General features: G+C 39.0%; 1 protein-coding gene across 1 annotated transcript in view; it reads right to left on the bottom strand.

Annotated features, from left to right (window-relative positions):
* The window catches only part of LOC127807690 (WD40 repeat-containing protein HOS15-like), a 59,350-nt gene that overhangs the window by 19,870 nt on the left and 17,287 nt on the right, over window positions 1–22,193 (bottom strand). Inside the window, exons 2-5 of the mRNA XM_052345727.1 lie at window positions 18,741–18,886; window positions 18,299–18,659; window positions 17,547–17,641; window positions 17,401–17,447 (exon numbers count right to left, since the gene is read on the bottom strand). Of these exons, the coding sequence (XP_052201687.1) occupies window positions 17,401–17,447; window positions 17,547–17,641; window positions 18,299–18,659; window positions 18,741–18,886 (649 nt within the window). The remainder of the gene's footprint in view (window positions 1–17,400; window positions 17,448–17,546; window positions 17,642–18,298; window positions 18,660–18,740; window positions 18,887–22,193) is intronic.

Genomic DNA, 22,193 nt, shown 5'->3' with positions numbered 1-22,193 from the left:
TAGTTCCAAGGGACTTCAACAATTCTTTCCATAGCAAGCTTGTGAATATCTTGTCCCAGTCTGATACTATAGATTGTGGGGTTTTATGGATCTTCACTACTTGGTCTAAGAAGATTCAGGCTACCTCTTGTATAATGAAAGGATGGGAAAGGCTTAGGAAATGGGCAAATTTTGTAAATCTGTCCACCACTACCAATATGCAATCCTTACCTTCCGATTTCGGTAATCCCTCCACAAAGTCCACAAACATACTGGTCCATGCTTGCTCAAGAGTGGCCAAGGGTTGCAGTAAACCCAAGATTGCTACTGTTTCATGCTTGCATCTTTTATATATATCACAGGCCATAATAAACTCCTTCATGAACTTCTTTAATTAAGGCCAATAGAAGAGTTGTTTTACCTTGTGGTAGGTGTTTTGCATGCCTATGTCATGTAAATAGGGTTTAAGAGATAATTGGAAGAAATTGGGGAAGATAGATCAAAAGAAATGGGAGGAAATTCAGGAAGAACATAAACAGTGAGAGAGATTAAGGAGAACCAAGAGAAAGAGAGGAAAATTGAGATTTTGAAATTAGATTTCATTCAATAATATTTTTGTATGTCTTGAATTAGATTGGATCAGCCTTATATACTGATCTGGTAGCTAAGGTTTGGCGTCAATAGGGCTGCCAAATATTCAAATCAAGTACAGTTGAAGGCAGTTGTCTTTTAGGTACAAACCACTACAACTACAATACAACTAAAAAGAAGTTCATCTGTTATCTAATTACTACTATATCCTTGGGTCATGACAATTCTCCCCTCCCCTGGAAAGAGTTCTTGTCCCCAAGAACTAGCTGCAATTGGTCCCGTTTCTTCACCCAATCCCAACTTGCTCTTCTTCTTCTTTCCCATCCTCCAATCCTTCCATATATAGTAATTGTTTCCTATAACTATAACTTGAGTTAAACTATTCTCCACACCGATAGCACAACCCTACCTGTCTCCTTTGTTCCATCAAAAGAGACTTGGCTGAATTAGGGTTAGTATAAACCCTATGACTTGGATTTCCTTCCAGCTATGAACTGTTTGCAGGATGAATTTCAGTTAGGAACCAATGTTTCGTCATAAGGGCTTCCACTGATAGCTCTTGCAATGAAGCACCCTTAGTTGCTTCCTGCATTGTCTTAGGCTTCAACATCTTCACCATGGGCCTAAGGTCATCGCTCAAGCCACTAATGAAGCTTGAGACGAAATATTCCTTGATCTTGTGGGGGTTACGGTTCAGCATGAGCGATTAACTCCACGAATCTGAGTTGATATTCCTGTATTGTCCCATCTTGTTTGAACTTATTAAATTCCTCTACTATATCCATCATGCCACAATCTCCAAACCTCTCATACAAACCTCTAACAAATTCACCCCAATTGCAACCATCCCTAACTCTGGATCATCCTTAGAACCACACATCTCCAACATCGTTTAGATAGGCAGATACAAGGGTAACCCTCTTGCTATCGAGCACTTGGTGGATGTTGAACAATTTCTCGCATCGCCTCACCCACCATCTAGGCTTTTGCTCATCAAATAGAGGTAATCCCAATTTTGGCACCGGAAAACTAGATTGGTGGGTGGTCACCGGTATCTCCTATCTCTTCTCCACCACATTTTCTCCCACAGTGACCGATTCAACCTCAAACTCCAAGGATCTCGCTGCCCTGTAGTTGGTTCCAATTTTCGAAAGGATTGGTTCTAGCCTATCTCTAGGGGGAAAGTCAAATGAGATCTTTACTTGATTCTGGCTGGAGAACATGCGCATGAACTGCTGCATCTGCTCACGCAGCATGTTGCTCTGCTCCCGCATCTCCTCTTGAAATATGATTGCGCATATACCCGTGCAACCAATCCACGACATTGTCTACCTTCTTATCCACCACCGTTCCAATTGTCTCCTCCATAGATCCCATACAAGTTTGCATCTCCGCCACCGTTGTCGTCACCTGCAGCAACTGAGACTCCATTTGCTTCATTTGGGTGTCGTCAGCCAATGGTGGTTTGATTGCTTGACAAATCATTGACCAAGAACTTGCTCTGAATTTTCTTCTCTATTCACTGCAGTTGTTTGCCATTGATTACGATCACGGCAAATCAACAATCCTCTATTTCTGAAACTTCATTTCGCTAAATCTGCCTGTCTCAAGTTGCCTTTCAATTCTAAACCATATTACCAAAATTCACAACCGTCAAGGAGCATCAAAAAATACAACTGAAAATCACCTCTTGTTTCGCTTGCAAAATTCGATCATAGACTACTAGAAATTAGCCTAGCTCGCATGGATCTGCTTCGATTATTATCCAAAGAATACTCACCTGGAACACCGAAAATCACCTAGCTCGTCGGAATTAGTTGCACTGATTCATTGCTCTGATACGCCTGGGTATTAATCAAAAGTCAGATCGAAATCTGCGTCGCCTTCAATTCACCAAGATTCGTTAGCATTGTTCCGCTTCAAAGTCAAACTTGATTCAAGAGCAAGAGAAGTCGCATAGTTACAACAACTTTGATTGGCCTTCGAGTGCCTAGATCTCCTGACTCTCAACCAAGAATTACCTTCAATTTGCAGCTAGGATTTATCGTCTCAAAATATGCGCACTCTAATTATAGCCTAAACCTCCATTCGCAGGAATTCCGCCAGATCTGTTCAATAATCAATCGCCTCAAGGTCAAATAGCCAAAAATTTCCTCCATTAGAATTATCCATTACATTGGAAAGCAGTAGTCTATATCAATTCGAAATTAATTAACAAAGAAAACCTGCCGAGGAACAATTGCATTGTTTCGATCTGTCTCTTATGTTGTCAAGTCGATTTAGAATTCACGCCAAGAATCGTCAAAAATTATCAGCCAAGGAACAACTACTCTGATACCAATTTGTCATGTACCTAGGGTTCAACCTAGGGTTTAAGAGATAATTGGAAGGAATTGGGGAAGATAGATCAGAAGAAATGGGAGGGAATTAGGGAAGAACATAAACAGTGAGAGAGATTAGGGAGAACTGAGAGAAGAGAGGGAAATTAAGATAGTTTGAATCAGATTTCATTCAATAATATTCTTGTATGTCTTGAATTAGATTGGATCAGTCTTATATACTGATATGGTAGCTAAGGTTTGGCAGCAATAGGGCTGCCAAATATTCAAATCAAGTATAGCTAAAGGCAGTTTTCTTTTAGGTATAAACCGCTACAACTAAAAAGAAATTAATCTATTATCTAATTACTACTATATCCTTGGGTCATGACAGCCTAATTGTCCACCTAAACGAGACTTGTGCAGGGACAGCAATATCTTCCTCTTGAGTTGGCCACAATTTCCAATTACCAGCCTACCCTGGTATCTTATCAACACCCATTACTTACTGTGAAGCTCCGCTTGCTTGAGGGATCAATGACCAGTTGCTCTAAGAGCTCTTTAGTCCACTCATCATTATCATAAAATGTTGTCACTTCTTGATACCAATTAGGAACAACTGAGGTGATAGCTACAGATGTTCCCTCTTCAAAATAGATGGATAATGCATCTACAACAACATTTTGTCATGAACCTAGGGTTAGCCTAGGGTTGGATTGAGAATCGGAAGAATCTGATAGAAGTAAGACCAAGAACATAATGATTGGAGAGGGAAATTGGACAGAGATGGGGAAGAAATTAGATAGAAATGAGGGAGAATTGCAGAGATAAACAAAAGGGAGATTGGGAGAGAAATCTAGAGAGAGAAATAAGAATATTTAATTATCATTCAACATGCCTTTCCATCATCTCTAGTTGTGGCTTATATAGCCTCACAGAATTGCACATGCACTCATGTGCAGTTACAACAGTGACCATAACTGCTTAAAGTAAAAACAAATATCTATAATAGAAAAAGTAAAGGAAATTACAAAATATGGTAATGCAAGTAAGCTAAATACTATTATATTTCCTACTCTATCCTTGGGGATCCTCGGGGTCATGACAATTCCCCCCTTCTTGAAAAAGTTCTTGTCCCTAAGAACTTCAACAATTGGTCACTGCTCTTACCCAATACCAGCTCTCTCAATCTGTTTCATTCCTTTTCCTTCTTTCTCCTTCTAGGCCTCTTCATCTTCATTCTTAGGTTACCAAGATCAATTCGAGGCCTAAGTTGACCCAAAATTTTCATAGGGAAAACTTCATCGAGTTCAAGCCCAATACAAACCACCCCCACTAATAGTTATCCAGTCAAGCTTGGTCTCCAATCTATGGACATGATCAGCCACTCCCAGACTGACATAGTTAGTAGTTAAACCTTGGAGTCCAACGAAAGGACTATCCATGTCCATGACTTCTGTTAGTACTTCATTACAGTCCAATACAAGTAAGAGGGGTAGACCTGTAGCCATAATTGCAGTTATTGTATCCCCATTCAACCCACGGCCATGCTTTGTTGCAAAAATATTAGCAACATTCTGAAAATGCAGCAATGGAAATTTGTAAACTTGCCTTGGATACTCAGACCAAGGCTCTCCATGAGCATTAGAATTAGGAGGAGTTGTGACTTCAATCCCAACCAACGGTTCCTTAGTAGCTTTCATAAGGCCTTCATCCCAACCTTCTTTCCCAACATGATTTACAGCAAAATTATCTAATGAAACAATATCCCTGCCCGAACTATCAGATGTATGGAGGCCTTCCACATAGTAGTTCTCACCTCCAATCTGTTGTATAGACTGATTATCACTCGAATCATCAGCTTCCAGTTCTTGTAAAGTGTGATTTACACAGATCCCTTCATCTAATCTTCTTTCCTCTTCAGAATCCGAAGTTACCATTGATAAGTTTGCTTTGGTTCCAGCACCAACTTCCTTAATATTGACTGAATTTTCAGTTAGAACCTCTTGATTCCATGCAAACAATTCAGCAACTCCTTTTTCTTTGTGTTTGTTGGAATTTCCCTCTATATGAACTTTTTCATCAATATTAGATTGTCCCTTTGCATTTGCTGCCCTATCAACCTGTTCGTTACAGATTCCTTTTGGATAATGCCATTCACCACCAATATCAACACTGATGTTGCCATCCTCCTTGATAATTCTGCTGAAACCGGTATACTTCTTCCACTCCACATTGGAAATAGGCAATGAATCCGCTTCTCGCCTTTTTGACTTCTCCTTCAGCTGCTCCATTTTAAGGAAGTCCTCTTTGTTAAAACTTATGCGATAATCATTGAAGAATTTAGCAAAAAAGCTGTAGTGACACTTCTTAATCAATATCATTGCGAACTCCTGCAACTGCTCATGTAACATATGGCCAAATTCCTTACTCGTATCATGTACTACACTTCTTGTTTCCTTGTCCAATTGGCTGCTCCCCTTCCCAAACCTCTTTTCCCATGCCCAAGGCTTCTAGCCAAACTCCTCATGATATCTGCCTTCAACTGAGAATGCAGCATTCTTCTCCTGCAATTGCAACATCATTTGTTTCATGTGTGCATTGTGTCATGACCCAAGGATCCATAAAAGGGCACTATAATAATAGGTTGATAATAGTTGTTAGAAAATATTTTAGCATTGAGTTAGAAGCACATGGGTGTTGTTATGCAGTTAGTTAAGAGCAAATATACCTATATAAGACTATGTAAATGGATGGGATTTTTATGATTGAATTTATTGAATGAAAATCTAATTCTCTCTCTACAATTCTCTCCATTCTCCCTCTTGTTTCTCTCTACTGCTCTCCCTCATTTCTCTCCTCATCCTCCCCCCACTTTTGTCCAATTTTCCCCCCTAAACATTACGTTCTCAGTTTACTCAATCGGATCCTTCCAACTGCCAATCCAACCCTATTATAAATCCTAGGTTCATGACAAATTTGTATCAGAGCACCGTTCCTCGGCTGTGATTCCGTCGATTCTATTAGTGAATTCTATTTAGTCACGTATTGGAGGCAGATCCGAGCCATTAGGATCCTAATATCGTGATCGAATAGGTGAATTGCAGGACCCACCGCGATTGGCTAGGAATTATGGACTGTCGATCCACAGCAGGTAGTGTAATCGAAGCCAATCCATTCAAGAGGTGGGGCTGGAGGCGCTTCCTAACAGTAACTATGACCACCGATTCAACAGAAATTATCAAGCAGCCTGTGAAGGTGAAGCAGATTCCAGCACTCTTGGGTGTTAGTTGCGTTTAACATCCAAACAAATTTCCGACGATTTTGGGTCGAAATTGACGACGAAGCTGGTCAGAAGTGACAAGCATGAAGTGAACCAATTATGAGGCGATGCAGGCAGACCCAAGGCAATCGCAATTGTCCAAGATTAAGCAATATTAGTTGAAGATTCAGAGCCGATGATTCTAGACGGCTCCCAAGAGCGATTCAGCGACAAAGAACCCACAGTTGCACTGGTGGATTGGCTTCGATGGTGATCAAGCCGGTTTGGCGAAACTTCGGCAATCCTGGTTCGTCGCTTGAAGGCGATTCAAGAAGCATCAACTTCTAGTGAAGACGCGAAGGAGAAGTAGGAGGATTGGCTCGTGGCCAAGACTCCGATAATCTTGACCAAACTCGAAGACGAGCAAGCCAGGAGGATTTGCAAACTGGAGTGGACAACAGGTGCAAGAATTCCATCCAAGTTGACGACACTGATAGGTGAATTGGTTGCGGAACGGAACGGATCGCAGAAAGCAATTCGAGACACAACAAAGAGTGGATTAAATAACGGAGTCGATCCGTTCTGGTGGTGCGATTGGAGTCAATCCATTCGGGAGACTGTGCTAGGGGCGACTTGGCCAATTGATTCTGACAGCCAGTGTTGGGATCTCCGTAGGCGCAACAAGAGGCGACTCTCGGTTGGGATTCTGACACTCCTCGGATGGTGATTGAGTGAGCGATTTTTCTGGGCCGATGTGAGGTGATTGTCACCTAGGAATTTTGGGCACTCCTGTCCGAGTCTTGAAGAAGAAGACGACCATTGATTCTCGGGGTTAGATTCCGATGCATGAAGGTGATTTACGATGGATAGGCAGATGCTTCCAATATGATTTTGAGGGTTATTGCTGGCCGACTCTCTACAAATTTAATAGAGCCATTGCTGCTCGAAGTGGAGGAGTGAAGCAGATTCGGCGAATTCCGTGTGGGAAGTGGATTCTTCCAACTTAGCCAGCTTGTTGATTGTTGGCGCTTGAGGCTGTGAATAAAGGGAACAAGAGGTTGATTTAGGCTTTGAAATTTGGTTAAACTTTGTTTGAAGTAGGGAGGTGAAGTAGAGCAGGTGTTCTTCGGTTATTGAATTGCATTTGAGGCAAGTATAGGAACTGCTATAACAGGCAAAACAGAAGCATGTACAAAACTCCCATTCCTTGGTCGTCGAAGTATGTTGTTGGTGAAAAGTCGGCCATGGGGAGCAATGCATATATGAGACCATTGAAGTCTCAATTGCAGCAAAAGAATGCTGCATTTTCAATGGGAAATTTTGCTCGTGAATCCATGGGAAGCAGTGGAAGCATGAGGCAATTGGAGCCTCAATGGCAACAGAAGAAGGCTGCAATTTCAGCTAGCAACAACTAGAATCAGGAGCAATTTATTCAGAAGAATCAAGTTTGGGAAAGGTAGGATAATGTGTCTAGCCGAATTGACAAGGGAGCAAGCAGTGGGATGAATGAAACATGCGAAGAATTCAGTCGTATGTTCCGCAAGAAGCTGCAGGAGTTTGCAATGATACTAACTAAGAAGTATCATTACAACTCCTCAGTGGAATATTTCGATGATTATCACGAAAGTTTTAACAAACAGGATTTCCTTAAAATGGAGCAGCCAAGGCAAGAGTTAATACACTTGAATGTGCCGAATGAGGGCTGACAGGAAAGAAATGAAGGATCAATGAAGGGATTTATAGAAGAAGCAAGGCCCCTTGCATTACCGCGAGTGATGAGCCCATTATATGGAGAATCGGCTATGTGGGGAATGCGATTGCGGGAAAAGCTAAGGATTCCTTGGCTTGGGTTAAAATAGGCAACGAGAAGGTGGAAACAACACTAGTTGGAGGATATCTTACCATCGACATAAAAGATTCTAGCATTAAACAATATGATGATGATGCTGCCATTGCAAAAAGGTCAAGCCAGAATGCAGAAGATGCTGATTTCTCTTCCAGCCAAGGGAAGTTTTCTATGAATTATGACCTTGATAGTAGTTCTATCCACCAGCAACAGATTCAGAGTGGTGAGGAATTCTTAAAGCCAGTTGTAGTTGGGGTAAAGCGAAAGGAGGCAGCTGAAGAAGTCAAAGGTTTTGTCAAAGGGAACAAAACTTCCACTACTATGTTGGTTCTTCCTCCAGTTGGCAAATCCGAATGATTGTCTATTACATTGAAGAACGAACAGATGGCTGGAGAACTAGTTAGTCAACCCTATGTATTCAAAACAACACACAACGAAGATGATGAGAAGAGGGAAACATATGTGGTAGCTGGTCGGTTGTGTGAGTTTTGGAATGATCAACATTTGAAGACTATAGGGTTGTAGATTTCAGCTGCTACCTGCGACAAGGAGCGGCTAAATTCATTGAAGGCATTTGATGTGGACACATTGACAGGTTTTGACATTATATTGGATCCCCAGACTATGGGTACTAGCAACCTTAATTTGGTAGCTATTGCAAACCCAAGGGAAATAGTATGTTACTCTTTGGAGGAAGATGCAACCTTGTCTGCAATGATTATCATTTTTGTTGAGAACCTAACAATGAAGAAGAAGAGACCTAGAAGGAAGAAGAAAGAAAGAAGGATGAACCAGATAGAGAAGGCTGGAATTGGATGAAGAGCCATGGCTACTTGTTGCAAGTTCTTGGGGACAAGAACTCTCTCAAGGAGGGAGGAATTGTCATGACCCAAGGATCCATAGAAGGGCAATATAATAATAGGTTGACAATAATTGTTAAAAGATATTTTAGTATTGGGTTAGAAACACATGGGTGTTGTTATGCAGTTAGTTAGGAGCAAATATGTCTATATAAGGCTATGTAAACGGATGGGATTTTTATGATTGAATTGATTGAATGAAAATCTGATTTTCTCTACAATTCTCTCAATTCTCCCTCTTGTTTCTCTCTACTGCTCTCCCTCATTTCTCTCCTCATCCTCCCCCCATTTCTGTCCAATTTTTCCCCCTAAACATTATGTTCTCAGTTCTACTCAATTGGATCCTTCCGATTGCCAATCCAACCCTGTTATGAATCCTAGGTTCATGACACACTGCTCCCCACAGCCTCACAAGTAGGACATCCCCCTAAAAATGCAGCATCCTCCTACTGCAATTGAGACTCCATTGGTCTCATACGTTCATTGCTCCCCATGGTCAATTTAGTGGAAGTAGTATACTTTGGTGACCAAGGTATAGACATTCTGTACATCTGAATCCACACCCTTCTGTGAGCTAATCGGCTCTAAATTAGAATTGCCTCAATGCAATTCAATAGCTGATAAGGACCTTCGTCAGATCTGCTGTTGTCTGAAATTTCTGTAAAACCAACTACAACTTCTAAGCTGAGAATTACTACTCCCTTTTTGTTATGATCGATCTTGATTTCAACAGCCAAGACCAATCGAACTCGTTGGAATTAGATGTTGGGAGTTGTCAAAATCACAACTAGAAAGCGTGGGCCATTGGATTATAGTGGCCTAACTTAGATCAATTCCACTTTTGCCTCCAATACTCGCCTAATCGAACCTCTCAATTGTGCCTTCCAAAATACGAGCCCAATCATTAAGAACTTGTCAGAATCACAAATGGATCTGCCTGGCCAAGTCACCTTCCAATTCAGAATCGCCCGGCCTACTCATTTGCAATTTCTAACCAACGGTCAGTAAATTCACAACCGAGAGTCACTCTTCCTCTTCATTTCTAAGTTCGCACCGAAGCTTACCTAAATCGCCTTATGGAATCACACTCACTGTCTAATTCGCCTTCAGTTCCGAGCCTAGTTGCCTTGATCTTTTCTCTCGGTTGAATCGTTCTTTACCTTGCAATCTATCGCCGACACTGTTGAATTCGTCGGACTCACCGAACCATTGCTCGGTCGATTTCACATAGAATCGCATCCTCCTACTCGCCCAATCACCGTCCATTGGTTCTGGAATTCACTCATCTTTGCCTTGGCCTAAATTCGCCAACTCTGCTTCAGCGACTCTAATATGCCTTCAGAAGTTGCCTGAATTCCACTTTGAAAACCACCTTCCTGAATCGTCCAGGTCCAATTCAACAGTTAAGGATTGCCACTCAGTTGCAGTCAAACTAATCAAAGGCTTAGGACGGGCTCTATTACGGTCTCCTGAGGATTTGATCGACTCTATTGGAGCTCCTGGTGAGTTCGATCGGTTCTATTACCATAGTTGTTAAAGGCACGCCTAGGCACCTTTAGGCACCAGTTTGGCACCTCGCCCGGGCCGAGGCAAGGCGGTTTTAGTGAGGCCCTCGCCTTGAACGATGAGGCGTGCCTAGGCGCGCCTCATGAAACCTAAGTTTTAATTAAAACCTGGGCAACGCTCCTCACTCCTCCCGACTCAAGCCGCGCTCGCATCCTCTCCAACCTCACCTCTCCAACTCACCCGATCTTCCTCTTCCTCTCCCTCTCCTCTCCAGCCCCAACCGCGCCAGCCCACCTCCTCTCTTCCTCTCCTATCCAACCTCTCCTCTCCAGCTTGCTCGATCTTCCTCTTCCACTCCTCTCCAGCCGCGTCTGCATCCTATCTTCCTCTCCAGCTTGGCCCGATCTTCTTCTTCCTCTCCTCTCCAGCCTCTCTAGCTCAGCCCGATCTTCCTCTTCCTTTCCTCTCCAGCCGCGCTCGCCTCCTCTCTTCCTCTCCTCTCCAGCCGCACCCTCTTCCTTTATTCTCTTCTTCTCACGCTCTTCTCCTCTCTTCCTTTCTTCTCTTCTCCTCTGCTCTTCAAACTATTAAGCAGCCCACTGCCCACCGAAAGTAGCTGACAATCTCGGTTCCAGGCTTCCAGCCTCCCCTCTTCTTGGTTCCAGTCTGCCCTTGTGAGTTCTTTACTTGTTTTTTATTTGATTATTTCTTGCATTCTTGCTTAATTTCTCTTGTTGGTTACTGCTCTCTCTTTATAGTTTATACGGTTGTTGTTTTCTTGTTTTCTTTATAGTTTATCAATGTCGTTGGCAACTACCAAAACTAACCCGGCATGGAATTATTTTGAAGCTGATCCTAGTGATAGAAATATCACATGTAAATTTTGTCGTAAAGTAACAAAATGTGGTATATTTCGGGTGAAACATCTTGTGGGTGGTTTTAGGAATACTAAAGCTTGTCCAAAATGTCCTCCATCAGTAAAAGAAGAGATTGGAGAGTACATGCAAAAGAAGAAGAATAACAAGGATGAGCGAAAAATGGCACCATTAGATGATGATTTTCACTTTGGTGAAGGGTATGATGATGATGATGAGCCACTGCCTCAAAGTAAAAAAAGACCCAATGTATCTACCGGAAGTGAAAGCGGTACTGGTAGTGTTGGTAGTGTTAAAGGGCCAACACAAAAGGGTCCTCTTGATGTTTTTCTTAAAGACCCAAAAGTTAATGTGTTGAAAAACAAGGCCAAAGGAAAGAAAACAAGGTTGGGTGAGAATGAGTTTGCAAAAAAAGAATTGCTCAAGTTTGTAGAAGCTTTGCACAATGGATGTCTGATACAGGCATTCCATTCAATGCAGTGATATATGACAGTTTTAAAGTCTTTATAAAAGCAGTTGGTCAGTATGGTCTGAGTATGAAGCCGCCTAGTTACCATGAAGTCAGGGTTCCCCTTCTCAAACAAGAGATGGAAGCCACTCGTGCAATGATGAAAGATCATGAAAAGGCGTGGGCCAAATATGGATGTTCCATTTTGTCAGATGGATGGAAAGACAAGAGGGAAAGGACATTGATTAACTTTTTAGTCAATTCTCCTAAAGGAAGTATGTTTTTGGAGTCTGTTGATGGTTCTAGCTATTCAAAGATTGGGGAAAAGATGTTTCAATTATTAAGTAAATGTGTGGAAAAGATTGGAGTAAGAAATGTGGTGCAAGTGGTCACAGATAGTGCTTCAAACAATGTTTTAGCAGGTATGAAATTCATTTTTGTAATTAGTATTATGTTTATAAATAGAACAATTGGAATATTCATTAGATATTTATTATTTACTAATATCTTGTTAATTTCACTCCAAATAATAACAGGAAGATTTTTGGAGGCAAAATATCCTACGTTGTTTTGGACACCATGTGTAGCGCATTGCTTGGATTTAATGTTAGAAGATATTTTCAAGTTGCCTAATATGAAGAAGACATTTGAGAGAGTTGTTATGGTGAATAACTACATTTATACTCGTTCGGGTCTAGTAAACATGCTTAGAAGGTTTACTAACAAGAAAGAGTTATTGAGGCCTGCAAAAACACAGTTTGCAACTACCTTTATCACTTTGGGCAAGATGCATAATCTGAAAAGCAACCTTAGAAGGATGTTTACCTCCGAGGAGTGGATGACAAGCAAGTGGGTAAAAGAAGCGGGGGCTAAAAAGGTTGTAGAAGTGATTTTGATGCCTTCATTTTGGAACAATGTTGTATATGCTTTAAAGGTGGCTGGTCCATTGGTGCGTGTACTACGCTTAGTGGATGGTGAGAAGAAGCCGACTATAGGATACATATATGAGGCCATAGATAGGGCCAAAGAAGCAATTGTTAACTCTTTTAATGGGGATGAAAAGAAGTATGCACCCATTTTTCAGATCATTGATAATCGATGGGATGTTCAACTTCATCACCCCCTGCACGCTGTTGGTTGGTACTGGAACCCAGAATATTTCTACAAGCCTGAACGTATAGATCCAAAGATCATGACTGGCTTATATGAATGCATTAGAAAGTTAAATCCAGATGTAAAGGTTCAAGACCAAATTGATGCTGAGTTTTCGATGCATAACAAGGCAGATGGGTTCTTTGGAAACTATATGGCTATTAGAAAGAGAGCTAAGAAATTACCAGGTACACACATATATATATATATATTACATGATATATATAATCATTCTAAATAATAGATAATAATCAACCCATGAATTTTATTGGACAGCTGAATGGTGGGCTTCATATGGAATGTCAACACCCACGTTGCAAAAATTTGCAATTAAAATTCTTAGCTTGACTTGTAGTTCATCTGGGTGTGAACGGAATTAGAGTGTGTTTGAAAATGTAAGTGCATTGTACATATAAAACTTACAATTTTTATTAGTAGTTGGTTTGTTTCATGTAGCTTATTCTTAGTATGTTTTTACATAAATTGTTGCAGCTTCATACTAAACGAAGAAACAGGCTTGATCAACTTCGTTTAAACGACTTGGTGTTTGTGAAATACAATAGAGCATTGAGGCGTCGGTATCAAATGCGTGATCCCATTGACCTTATCATATTGACCCACATTGATGAAAGCAATGAATGGTTGACTGGAAAACTTGATGAGGAGAATGATAAAGATGATGAAACTGTTTTTCCAGATGACATTGGGGATGGGTTGACATTGAGTAATGTCGCTACGGCTGCAGGAGTTTGAGAGCCTAGTTATCGATTTAGAATTAAACAAACTCGATCACAATCGGGTTCAACTTCGGCTTCGACTTCAAAGTAGCGAGTAACTCAGGATATTGAAGAGGAAAAAAAGTGAGGCAGAGACCGAAGATGATGAAGACTTGGAAGAGGGAGAAGAATTGGGAGATGATGAAGAAGAAGATGAAGGGGTGATTAAAGGGGATAATGAAGATATTAACCTTGATGTTGATGATCTCCTTGATGATGATTGATTAAAAAACTTCTTTATATTGATTGTGGACTTGTAGTGTTTATGCGTTTGTTTAGAACTTTGCATTATGATTGGTACTTGTTTGAGTTTGAGACTTTAAGTTTGAACTTTAATGATGTTTCTAGTTTAGAATTTGCATGATGAATGAATCAACTTTGATGTTGTTAGTTTATAGAATTTGGAGATAATGAATCATGAATGATATGAATGTGTTATTATTAATAATTTGATAGTTGTTTATGATTTTACAAGATTTTGAGTTTTTTTTTTAAAAGGTGCACCTCGCTTCGCAAAGGCGCACCTCGCCTCATGCGCCTCACACCTCAGGCTATAGGACCTTTTGCGCCTCGCACCTTTTAGAACTATGTCTATTACAACTCCTCAAGAGTTCGCCTCTATCGCCGGAAATTCATCAAACGCTGATTGTTGCTATGATTACTATAATTACTTAACACAAAGAACCGTTGAGGAATGGTGGCTCTAATACCAATTTGTCATGAACCTAGGGTTAGACTAGGGTTGGATTGGGAATCGGAAGAATTCGATAGAAGTAAGACCAAGAACATAATGATTTGAGAGGGAAATTGGACAAAAATGGGGGAAGAAATTAGATAGAAATGAGGGAGAATTGAAAAGAGAAATGAGAGAGAGATTGGGAGAGAAATCTAGAGAGAGAAATAAGAATATTCAATTATCATTCAACATTCCTTTCCATCGTCTCTAGTTGTGGCTTATATAGCCTCACAACATTGCACATGCACCCATGTGCAGTTACAACAGTGACCATAACAGCCTATAGCTAAAACAAATATCTATAACATAGAAAGTAAAGGAAATTACAAAATATGGTCATGCATGTAAGCTAAATACTATTATATTTCCTACTCTATCCTTGGGGATCCTCGGAGTCACACATTTTCCTTCCTCTTTCTATATTTATAGAAAAAGATACTTCTTCTTCATTCAAAAACATTGTACACGAGCCATCCTCATATAAAGAATAGGAGAGGCTCAAAAAGGAAACCAAACTATACACTTTTAGAAACCAAAGACTAATAAACATTCTATCTACAAACATTTCCAAAAGAACATATATACAATTTTTAAGAAAGCTAAATAATTAGGAAAGCTAGGGATTAAGAAAGTTTCCTAAGTGTAACTTAGGAAACTTCTTAATCTATCAAGGCAGTGGGTGCCTTGACTTGCTACTGCTGCCAACACTAGAACCCATATGGAAAGCCACCAAGACACTACCATGCACACACGATCCCATGATGCTCAACATGCCCCCTCAAGTGCATGAAATCTATTAGGAAAGAAAATCTACTCTAGAAAGAAACAAGGATCATGGGAAATTTTGAATGGAAATTTTGCACGAAATCTAAAGTGAATGGAAAATTTTCTTTCAACCACCAAAAGAAAGAAACAAGGATAATTTTGTCAAAACTCAAAAGCACTCTTGATCATAGTTACCTAATACCCCCCCTGTGCGTACTAGAACGTGATGCATTTGCATCTTGGAACGTCTGGGGACGCGTCCTAGTTCCCCTATAATGAAGACCCAGATCTCTGATGTCGTCTTCTTCCTCTCTCTCTGCACTGATGTTGTCTTCTTCCTTTCTTTCTACAATAGTTCATGGTCTTTGTCAAGAAGGTGAAGCAGTGACGAGGATCAAATCTGATACAAGTTGATGAAGCTGAGGTTGTAGCATGTTCCCTAACATTGGATCTTCTCATCTCCAAACAGAGGTGACTATAGATGAACAACAAAGAAAAGAAGCTTCTTCAATGATGAGCTATTTTCTTGTGAAGTTGAATTTCGATGGAGTACTTCAAGTTGCAAAAGTATTTGAACTTTGAACAGTTTCCTTCGTCCACTGTTAGAACGGTTCAAATTGTAGCAGCTGGTGGAGACAGCAAGTGGGTCTATAGAGAGGCACAGCCTAGCCTCTCATGTGTTGTGCCTTCACTTTTGGGGTTTATAATAGACAGCTTTTAAAGTTTTATTTTGGAAGAATTTGTATTCTAATGAGTGTGTACATATATATAAATATTTTTAATTAATTTTATAATTTTAAAATACTGTATAACAATTAAATATAAAACTAATAATTATGACAACTAAGCATTAAATAGCTGAAGTTTTTTATTGGGACTCCACATCGCCACTATACTTTCTTATACCTTTTGATTTTATAATTATTATATTAATATCTATTTGTTTGGCATTTTTATCATTATTAATATATTTAACATATTTTTCTTACCTAATTTATATAGTCAAAAAATCTAAAATATTTTTTTCAAAAATTCATATATTTGACAAGTGTTCCACTTTGACACACCAAAGCGTACCATGACCTAAAGTAGCGAACCGATAAAGCCTACCCCCCACGTATCGCATCCCAGGAAAAGTGGCATACCACGTCCCCGTACTATGTTTCGCATACCAAGCATTCCACGAACCAAGAAACTATGCTCTTGATCCTCAAAATTGTCAAAATCTCTCTTGCTTTTTCTCACATTCTGCCCTCAAAATGTAAAAAAATAAAAACACCTTATTTCACTTCCTTAAATCATTGAAAACAAACCTAAGTAACATACAATAACAATCACAAAGCTTTTATCCTACTAAGGAGTCAAGTACATGAATTCTAGTTCTCTACCCATCTTTATCCATAACCATAACCTCTGCAGGGTCATTATATCTTATCTCATGCTTAAAAGTTTTCCACTAAGTTTTATTTCATCTTTCTCCACCTCTTTTACTATTTTCATTCATTCCCCTTGTAAATGCATCTACCAATGTTCTTCTCGCATGTTCAAACTATTTGAACTGGATCTTGCATGGTGTATCTTTAATAATCATCCCTCCAATCTTATAACATATAATATCATTTCTAATTATCTCTTTTCTTGTGACTGCACCTCTATCATCCCCATCCTAGTTATGCTCTTGTTTTGCACATTTTAGTACTTAAACCACTCAAAATTTTTATTCATACAACAAAACTGGTCTTATAGTTGTTTCATAGAATTTCTCTTTTAGCCGATAAACCCAAGTAACATTTTCTAAACAGAAAGGACAGTCTTGGGATATGTGCTTTCAATCTCCAGATGACGTCCCAAGTTTTCAATAACCTCTTGGTGAATGTGAAATTCATTTTTCCTCTCCTATCAAGTTGAAGGATTATAGTGGTGGGCACCTAAAAAAGCTCTCATGAAATCAATTTACTAAAAAGTTTTCACTAATATTTGATTGGACCATAATTATTTCAATTTTGGTGAAGTTTAGGTCACCCTAATATATTCATAGGCATATAACATAAAACTTTTATCACTTCCTAATCTAAAGGTACCCTAATATAAGGTTCACAAATATTTCCCCCATTCAATAATGCAATCAAAATAACAAACGAGAAACAACAAGTGAGAGAATTTCAATTTCCTTCAACATGATCCAAAATGGTACACATGCACATCTATTTTTTAATGAATTGACAAAAATAAGAAAGAATTTCAAATTGTCAAATAATCATCTCTTCCGAAAGAAAGTTTGCTCACCCTGAGGCAAGATATGACCCTGCTGGACTCCATGCACATACGAAAACCTATTAGGAATGGAAGAACAAGTGCATGAAATCAAGAAAAAGAATAAAACCACTAATATTAGAGAAAAAGAAAAGGATAACATAGGAATACGTCCAAACCTCAGATGTATGGCCTTCTAATACTATCACATCACTGCTAGGAATTTCACGAGGCACCGATATGGAACTTGTGCATATATCCATAGGCTCTGGTTCTATATTGCATATCACAAATAATACAAACAACAGATTTTGTAATCATATCCCAAACACAAACAGAACGGAATACAAATTTGATAATCAAATAGAATAACTACCATTCACTATCAATACAATACTTCATAGACCTAGGATTAACCATGTATTGTATGCTGAAAATTATATTGGCTTTTGTTTTTATTTTCCTTCTTCAAATATATAGGCCACTCTAAGGAGATTATATTCATATAGTTATGGTTAAGTGAGAAGTTGTCAAAAAGTCTCACAGTTCAAATCACTTCATGTTCTGAAATCTCATTCCCAAATTAACATCTGTAAAAACTGCAAAGAAGTGAACTGTGAATATCAATTATGTCCACACTAATCAATCTCTTGTATCCTGGTGCTAACCTTATGTCAAGGCATGGATTACAAGGCCAATTAAAATGCAAGACCTATTTTCTAGGTGGAGACCAATATACAACAACAATCAAAAACCTTAATCCCACTAGGTGACATCTGCTACATGAATTCTAGACCCCAAATAGGAAAAACAAATATATATGAAAGATAAAGTACTATATGATCAGCTCAACATGTTTTCATTCATTTGGATCTTTGTTTCTCTTCAACAGCATATGAAATGGGAACTGAAATCAGTAGGCATTGGTTACCTCCACAGTTTCCATTTTCTTCATGCTTGGTGTTGCCCTTATCTCCACCTTCTTTCGTATCAGTAGGATTCTCAAGTTGGTTTTCCTTTTCTTTACCCTTCTCTCTTTCTTTATCCTTCTCTAACTTCCCCCTATCCCGTTCTCTTTCTTTTTCCTTTAGTTGTTTTTCCTTCTCCCTTTCTTGTGCATGATCTCGTTGATTTTCCCGGTCAAACTCGTTACCTTTCTCCTTCTCTTTGTGGCTGTCCTGTTGAAGTTTTGACTTTCGCTCTTTGATGATCTTTTGCAGTTCATAGACATCCTTTGTTATAAGATCTAGGGGCTGAAGGAACGAGAAATCCTCGTCTATTTCTGCATCACTCTGTGAAAATCATAGGAGATGTAATCAATCCATGCAAGAAATATTTACAAATGCTAGTAGATAAGAGATAAATGCACTTACACATCTTGTGCTTGCTTCCAACTCGAGATACTGAATCCCTTTTTGCACAAATGTAACAAGAGCACCAGGTGGAACTAAATTTCCATCAATTGAGCTTTTGTCGATCCCAGCCTCATATCCTAACGAAAAAGCTGAATGTGTAAACCCTGAAAAGATATGCAGACCAATCAAAATGATGAATATTAAAATTTATTTAAGGTATTAATTTGGTTTGATCCTCAGTTCAAACCCTGAAAGAAGCTCTATTAACATATAAGAACAGTAAACAACATAACCTGACACATTGTAAAAGGCAAAAAGAAAGGACCAGCCATAAGTTTGTTGATCCCAAACTCATATAGTTGCAAGGATTAAAATGTGTAAACCCTGAAATAAAACTATACCACGGAATTGCAACTAAGCAACGCAATTTGAGGTTCATCATTCACAGTAACAAGAATAGTGTCATTAGAAATGTTTTCCATTGCTGTCTCACATCCCATGGTTTTTAAGAAAATCTACACACATAAACCCTTGGAGAACCTAAGAGAGCAACGTAAAGATAAAAAATAAATAAAAGTAAGAGGAAAAAAAAAAAAAAAGCTGTTGCTGCATTTATGGTCCACCTCCAAAATAAGCAAGCCCCATATGCACAGTAAAAAGAATATCACAAGAAGTTGTGGTAAAATAAGAAATAGAAAAAGAAAAGATTTCAGTGGCAATAAGTACAGATTTCTCACTTTTAGAAGAGAGGCATGATTCCATCAGTTGAATAATGACAGATTTCATTAGAGTGATCTTCAAAACACGAAGATTAGATACATCATCATATTATCAGGAAAATCTCACAACCCCAAGGGTATATATTAGTCATAGTATACTACATGTATTAGTTAGGTGTTGTACTTGCTGCTTTACCTGTTTGTACCCTTCAGTTGTTCTAATAACTGAAGCCAAGACAGCCTATAAATAGGCAATAGTAGTTAGAGTAGGGATAAAGTGGAATGATAAAAGATTGATTCTCTCTCATATTCTATCTTGAATTCCCTCTATTTCTCTTGGTTCTCCCTGATCTCTTTCTGTTCTCTCTCAATTTCGTTCTTTGTTCTCTGATTTCTCCCTCTTATTCTGTTCTATCTCTCCCGCTTACTTCCAATTTACTCCTAAAACCCTAGGTGCATGGCAGAAAACTGGTGGTTAAGGAGAAGACCTTAGAACAAACAAATAAATCCCCAAAAAGAACTCTGAGATATAGTATTTTTTGAGAATTAAAGATGATTTAGACTTCTTCAAAAAGGACAAAGTCAGTGAACTCAGGTATCTTATTTCCTGGCAATGAATTCTTGGTGGTTTATCTCCCACCCTAAATAAAGGGGATCCCCAATGAACAAGGCTCCTCAACATGAATCCATGACTTTTTAGTCAGAAAGGAGTAACGATACTGAACAAATTCAAACAACCTGAATAGGAGAATTAACTCAGGTATTTTGGAGACTAACAATTCAAACTGTTTTCTCAAGTCGTATTGAGCTTGAGATGGATATATATACATGAGCTTGCCTACGGTAGCTCCTAAAATACAGGGATAAAATACAAGAAAACAAATTCGAACAATATTTAAATGTTACAGATAACTAGGGCAGTATTTGAACTTGAGTGACCGTTCTTCTCCTATTTTTCTGGAATCACTTTATCTCTTTATCCTCTTATCTCTTTAGTTTGAAACAGTCCTTATCACTTCTTTCTTAACAGCATTATCTCCTGATTTTCGTCCATAGTAACAACAACTTGAACTTATGCATTTCATCTTTATCTCCTTCAACAGATACACAAGCAGGAGGAAGAGGAGACAAGGCTGCTGCACAACCAGGAGTAAGAAGGAACAAGGCTACCTCCAAATGCATTAATGTTTCAAGGGACAATGCTGATCCAACAGGAAGATGCCTCAGGAGGAGGAGAATACCCTAGAGATGTCTGGATTGGATAACCTTATTCTATACCTGATCACCAAAAAATCAGTCCAATTTCCTTCCAATTGGATGGCCCCACAACTAGTTGGTTCCAGTGAATGAAGGTGATCAATCAATTGGGGTTGTGGACTATTTTGAGGCAGCTCTAATGGTCAGGTTTGGACCATTGGAGTACGATGATCCACAAGGGGGCCTGGCAAAGCTAACTCAGACTAAATCTGCAAGGGAGGAGCAAATTCAGTTGAAGGCGACTAAGGTCATTGGATTATCAGAATCCTTCTTGAAGAATTGTTTATTTTAGGCTTAAAGCCTGAAATTCAAAGGGAAGAGACTGTCAATTGACCCTTCAACCTTAATAAAGCTTTTGGGTTAAGCTTAGCTAAGCTGCATGAAGATAAGCTTAAAGCAGCTAGAACTTGGTCTCAGAAAACCTCTTTCCAACCCTGGTCCTGCGTCATGCAGAAGACCTCATCCTTCCTGCCTTAGACAACTCATAGCATAGACCTTCAACACCCATAAAAAGGTTAGGGGTGACAAATAGGTACACGACCTGTTAACACAACTTGAAAATGAGACAATTACTAGGTTTGGTACTGATGTCAACAAATTCATGTCAAAATTGGGTCAAACCCAAACCTGAAGCAGAACAAATAATTTCAGGTTCAGGTTGACTTGTTTAACTCAAATCCAACACGAATATAATAAAATGGGACCTGATATGATTAGGGTCCATGTTGGATTTAATAATGAATTATCAACTTTGTAATGTATGGATGAAGTTCTTTTTATATCATATCTGGTAGTCATTCATTTTTTTTTAATTGGACACGTTGGTCACATTAAACATAATTATGTTTTAGTTTTTTTATGAATAAATGGCTAAACGGGTTATTCATGTTGGGTCGTGTCATGTTGTGATTCATTTTATTAAACGGGTTATATGGGTAGTGTCATGTCAATTTGTGTTGACACAGTCTATTAGTTAAACTTTGTGTCCTACTAACCATGCAATAAATGAGTTGCGTTCAAGTTTGGGTATTTGACATGATTAATTAATCATGTCATGTTCAACTTGACCTGTGTTCTGTTATATTCATAGGTCAACACACTTCAAACATAACCTGTTAACACAAATTGCCACCCCTAACGCCTACAAAGCAAAACCAAAGAAGAGAAATAAGGGTTTGTGTTGGACGATGAGATAGGATGCTCAAGTTTTAAAAAGGGAGATAGGATTTTTGGAGATAGGATAAGACTTCAAGATTGGAAGCACGAGGCAGCCTAGAAGATAAGCTACCAAATTTTAAGGAATGATGCAGCTTGAAAGAAGAAGATAATTCCAGAATTTAAATACCAGTTGCTGTTATTTATCTTCTAAAGTCTAAATTCGAATTTATTCTTGTTTTCTAGAAGATAGCAGAGATATTTTTCCTTGTATAAATACACGATACTCGGATTCAATAAAACTTAAGTAAGCTTTCCAAGATTTCAGCTTATTTCATGG

Source organism: Diospyros lotus, chromosome 8, assembly GCF_014633365.1.
Source record: "Diospyros lotus cultivar Yz01 chromosome 8, ASM1463336v1, whole genome shotgun sequence".
Taxonomy (NCBI): domain Eukaryota; kingdom Viridiplantae; phylum Streptophyta; class Magnoliopsida; order Ericales; family Ebenaceae; genus Diospyros; species Diospyros lotus.
This window is presented reverse-complemented; position numbering and strand designations above follow the sequence as displayed.